General features: G+C 47.1%; 1 protein-coding gene across 1 annotated transcript; it reads right to left on the bottom strand.

Moving 5' to 3' along the window:
- Window positions 1–225: 225 nt before the first annotated feature.
- LOC114070547 (guanylin-like) lies at window positions 226–4,744 on the bottom strand. The gene is made up of 3 exons (XM_027908012.1): window positions 4,540–4,744; window positions 1,181–1,370; window positions 226–390 (listed from the first exon to the last, which is right to left on the bottom strand). The coding sequence occupies exons 1-3, from the start codon at window positions 4,612–4,614 to the stop codon at window positions 326–328; spliced, it is 330 nt and encodes a 109-aa protein (XP_027763813.1). The 5' UTR covers window positions 4,615–4,744; the 3' UTR covers window positions 226–325.
- Window positions 4,745–4,990: the final 246 nt, after the last annotated feature.

Raw genomic sequence — 4,990 nt, forward strand, 5'->3', positions numbered from 1 at the left:
ATCAGATATTAAATATCAGCTACTAAAAAGCCTGAAAAGACCGCTGATTTTCAACTGGGGATGTTCAAACCCAGGCAAAACAGTGGGAAACGAAACCCAGGACGTTTTCCTGGAAGTGTGACCCAACTCCAGCAGCACTGGAGGCTCTCAGGGTGAGCTCCCAGCCCCCTTGCTGGCAGAACCGCCCCGCTGGTGGCACCTGATGTCACCACAGCATTGCTTGGGCTGTGGTGGGAGAGGTATTGATTGGTGAAAGGATGTGATCTGGCCACAGGAATGAACGAACTTCCCAGCTGGACACCTCTTCTTGGGGGTGGTTCCTCACTCAAAAGCAGCCGGCACAGGCAGCATTGGCGCAGATCTCACACAGGTCATCCTCGGCAGCCAGGCCTGGCAGGGGAGAGGGGGGGGTTAAATCAGAGGCCAAGGGACTTGGGGAGCCCCTCCCCATCACTGTTCCACTGTTTTAATATTCCTTGAAAGCACTACTGTTCTTGCTAAAGTCTGGCTTAAGGAACTAAATCAAACACGGATCCATCGGGAGGCAAAGGGTGGAAGAGGCCAGGGGAGAGCAGAACGTGGCAGCATTGCTTCCTGAAGGGTTCACTGCACTGAACAGGAGATAAATGGAATAGAACACCATGAAAAAGCAACCAGTGCAGCAGCAGAGCATGGCAGGGGAGCCTTGGGTAGCAGGAACGGCCTTAAGTTGAAAAAGGGTCTATTTAGATTAACTTTTAAGGAATAATATTGTGAGGGTGAGCAGGCCCTGGCACAGGTTGCCCAGAGAAGCTGTGGCTGCCGCTGAATCCCTGGAAGTGTCCAAGGCCAGGTTGGACAGGGTTTGGAGAGACCTGGTCTGGTGGAAGGAATCCCTGCCCATGACAAGGTGTGGAACTGGATGGGCTTTATGTCCCTCCCAATCCAGACTGTTCAGTGATCCCATGATTCTACCTGGATGAAGTTTTTCACGGTGTGCCCAGGGATCTTCTTTAGGGGCCTCACACCTCGTGCAGCCCAACCCTTGTGGGAGAAAAAACCATCCCAAAGGCAACACAAACCCCCTCAGCTCCTTCAGGAGCCACAGGACAAGTCATTCCTCACTTCACCTCCAGGCATTTTAATGTCTAAGGTGGAAAAGCGGGATTGGAATGGCAAGTCAGCAACATGAGAGACATACTCAGCCTCTGGAAAATCTCGTGGGCGTCTTCCCTCTTGCACACGGGCTGGAATTCTGCAGGGAGGGATTTCTCGTGGCACACAGCCTGACCGGTCACAGGCACCACCAAGCGAGGGCTGACAGGCCTGTTCCCATTCATGAGCTCCTTCAGCTTCTTCACAGATTCCAGGGGGAATTTTAAGTCTCCATCCTGTGTAGAAAGAATTGGAAAAAAAAAAAAAACGACATAAGGAGGGTCAGTCCTCAGGAAAAAATCTTTTCCGTTTCAACCTCCAGCTCTCCCCAAAAAATGTAATAGAGGGAAAAGGCAGTGCTGAATGGAAAACCAGATAAAACCCGTGCTGGCTCAAGGCAAAATCATGAGGTCTTGAAGGCACAGACCTTGCAGAGCAGCTGTGAGACCCAACTGCTGCTCAGACCTTCGTTGGGAGTCGCAGTGGACAGAGGCACAACTGGGGCTTCGCTGACCCCCAGGAGTGAGACTCCAAACAGGCTGGAAAAGAGATGGCTGGGCAATGTCATGGAATCATGGAATGGTTTGGGTTGAAAGGGACCTTAAAACCCATCTCCTTTCACCCCCTGCCACGGGCAGGGACACCTTCCACCGGCCCAGGTTGCTCCAAGCCCCGTCCAACCTGGCCTTGGACACTCCCAGGGATGGGGCAGCCACAGCTTCTCTGGGCAGTTCGTGCCAGGGCCTTGGGGAAGCGGCAAATTTCCATCAATTCAGAATCACAGAAGCTTCTGAGTTGGAAGGGAACTTCTGGGAAATATTACTCCATTGTTTTAAATCACTGTTAAAGGTCATTCCCACAGTTCCCAGTGAATTCCCCCTTTCGAGGTCATCAGTGTAAGCTGCAGGTTTGGCAGTTGCTAAACCAAGCCCACAGAGTTTGTGCTTGTCTGCAGATTAGTAGAACCTGGCCTAGAAGATAAATAAGCATTTTCAATTTTATCTTTCTCCTCTGTTTTAACCTGCTTGAATAGCCAATATATCCCAAAGGGGATGTGGAAGGTGCCCCTGCCCGTGGCAGGGGGTGGACCAAGGGGAGTTTTAACGTCCCTGTGAACCCAAACCATTCTGGGAAAAGCAACTCATTCACAGGAAAAAAAGTGACTCTGATGCAGCACAAGACTAAATTTTGTCTTTTGTTTCATAATCTCACGAGCTGAGCGGTGAAAAGTGTGAGATGAGGGGGAGTAGCTGACTCTGATAGATTGGGGGTGGGGTTTTTTACAGAATCAGAGAATTTTGGTGTTAAAGTTTAAAAAAAAAAAAAAAAAACAACCACATAAACTTTTGATATTAAATTACTCAAGAAAGTCAAACTCTTTGCTCTTGCACTCATCTTATTTTTTTTACTCTGGTCAATTTATCAGCTGGATCCGATAATCTCAGAGGGCTTTTCCAACCTTCGTGATTTTATGATTCTGTAAAGAATGGTGAGGCAATAGTTCCAGGGCAGTGGTGGAGTCACCACCTCTGGAAGCGATCAAAAAACAAGTGGATGTGGCATTTGGGGACATGGATTAGTGGTGGCCCTGGCAGTGCTGGGTTAATGATTGGACGTGATGATTTCAGAGGGTTTTTCCAACATAAACCAGCCCTCATTGCCTATGAGGAATCAACTTTTCCTGTATGAAAGCAGTTCCAAATTCAGCCATTGCTCTCAGATATCAGAAACATAAAAGAGGGAACTAAAAAAAAAAGGTGGATTTCAGCAGGAGCAATTTCAGAGAATCCAGGAATTAGGAACAAACCCTTAGATGTGCAGGTCAAGGGGACAAAAGTGGACAAAGGAACAACAAAAATAGAAAAAAAACCCCACCAGCTCAGATAAGAACAATGTATTACAGAGCTAAACCTGAGCAGAATCTCCCTTCCAAAGTGAGATAACTCATATTCCTCCGATTTCCATCCCATTCCCTCCAGATCTGTGATGGGAAGTGCCAGGACAGCGACACCCAGACTTCAAAACCAAGCTGGGCATCACATGAAGATCTTCGCAAAAACATTTCTTGAAATGAAACATTTCTGGGCTATTAAAGGAGAGGGAGAGGGAGGTTCTGGGGAAGAACTTCAGGCAAGAAGGGTGGAAGTCAACTTTGTGCAGGTGAGGAACTAGTGAGACCTCGGGGATCTCGGGAGGTGCAGGTGGAAGGAGGGCACAGTTCTGGTGTGCTGGGGGAAATGTGGATTTAATGGTTAGTGGGATAAAAATTCCAGCTTAAAAATCCACTTCCTACACTTTCACCTAACCTAGAAACAGCTCTTCTCATTTAGGGTTTGGTTTTAATGCCTCCAAGTGGAAAACTGAGGTGGTTTTTTTCCATGACGTAGTAAAATATCTGCTCTCCAAAAGACTAATTTGTTGAAGAACGATTTGGAGGAAAGGAATAACTGAAACCTATGGATATGTCTGTCATCCAAAGAGAGGATAGTTCAAGGCACCTTGTCCCTGGAAAGCTGCTGCACACACAGAGTCAGTAATTGGTTAAGAAACATTAATTCTCTTGGAATTCTGAGGAAGTTGTTGACAAGGCAAACTCACATCTCCCAGACTGTTTCTTTGGATGATCAAAATCTATCCCAAGGACAGACCAGAGCACTTCAGGACCTTCCTAACTGCCTTCATGTCACATGGAATATCAGTCTGTGCACATGGAATGCCAGTCTGTGCACATGGAATAACAGTCTGTGCACATGGAATTCAGTCTGTGCACATGGAATATCAGTCTGTGCACACGGAATTCAGTCTGTGCACGTGGAATATCAGGTGTTGTGTACTTTGGAAAATTTAATGGACCTCCTCCAGCCACTTCTCTGCCTGTGATATTCCACTGGATCCAGGCAAGAACTTTTTTCACCTTTTCTTACAGGTGGAAGTTGTAGGTCCAACCCATAAGCACACCTGTTAATAAAAGACCATCCTGTCCAGATCCAGGTGAGACAAGACAATTTCTCTTGTGTCACACCTTGTTTATATTGTTCTCCAAAGTTAGAGGTTTGCATCATTCCCTGAAATTTTGTGGCTTTGGATTAAAATTAGAGGCATCCCCAGTTCTTGCACCTTGGGATTATCTGCCAAGGAAAACCCTGGACACAAAACACCTCAGCCCCTGAGGGATTTCAGAGCAGGGATGTGCCTGCAGAAGGTAAATAAACAGAATTTTCGTGGAGAATTTTACAGAAAGCAAGCGTGGAGCACAGGGAGAGGCACTTGGATATCAAGGCAGAGCAAAGCAAAAACCCAGGTCTCTTTACCTGACTTCAAGACTCCTGTTGCAGCCACAAGTTTAAATAATATCAGCACCTGGTTGAACTCTTAAAATCAATAAACCAAAGAGAGAAAACTCACCTGCACATAGACTGCCCAGGAGCTGTGCACCAGCACGAGGACTGCCAGGATGGCACAGGGAAGGAGGCCTCTCATGGTACCTGCAAAGCTGAGCCTCTCCTAACCTGGATGTAATTTATTTTCTCTAGGTTTGGTCTTTCTCTGCCTCTTTTTATTTTTATTTTTTTTTCTGTCTCTCAGACTTTCTCTCTCTGCCCAGCGCTCGAAGCTTATAAAGACTTCACCCAGCACTGGTTTGGTAATCCATTAATCCAAGCTTTTTATGGACATATCATAAACCCCCAGAGGGCTCTCAGTTTTCTGCTCTTTGGCAGAGCAGCTCAGTCACACCCAAGCAGATCCTGTGATTTATGAGTCACTCAATCTCTGGGCCACGGACAGTCAAAATATTCCCACCTGCCATAAATGAATGTGGGGATTGATCCAGTGCACCCCCTCCCAGGAACTCAGG

The sequence above is a fragment of the Empidonax traillii genome, unplaced genomic scaffold (genome assembly GCF_003031625.1).
Source record: "Empidonax traillii isolate 1590-97213 ecotype Southwest subspecies unplaced genomic scaffold, ASM303162v1 scaffold1601:size85128, whole genome shotgun sequence".
Lineage (NCBI taxonomy): Eukaryota > Metazoa > Chordata > Aves > Passeriformes > Tyrannidae > Empidonax > Empidonax traillii.

Excerpts from the sequence above, each read along its gene's own strand:
- LOC114070547 (XM_027908012.1), bottom strand. The coding sequence starts at position 4,614 with ATGAGAGGCCTCCTTCCCTGTGCCATCCTGGCAGTCCTCGTGCTGGTG. Across the intron at positions 1,371-4,539 it reads CCTGGGCAGTCTATGTGCAG|GATGGAGACTTAAAATTCCC; the intron begins GTGAGTTTTCTC and ends CTTTCTACACAG. Across the intron at positions 391-1,180 it reads CGAGATTTTCCAGAGGCTGA|GCCTGGCTGCCGAGGATGAC; the intron begins GTATGTCTCTCA and ends CTCCCCTGCCAG.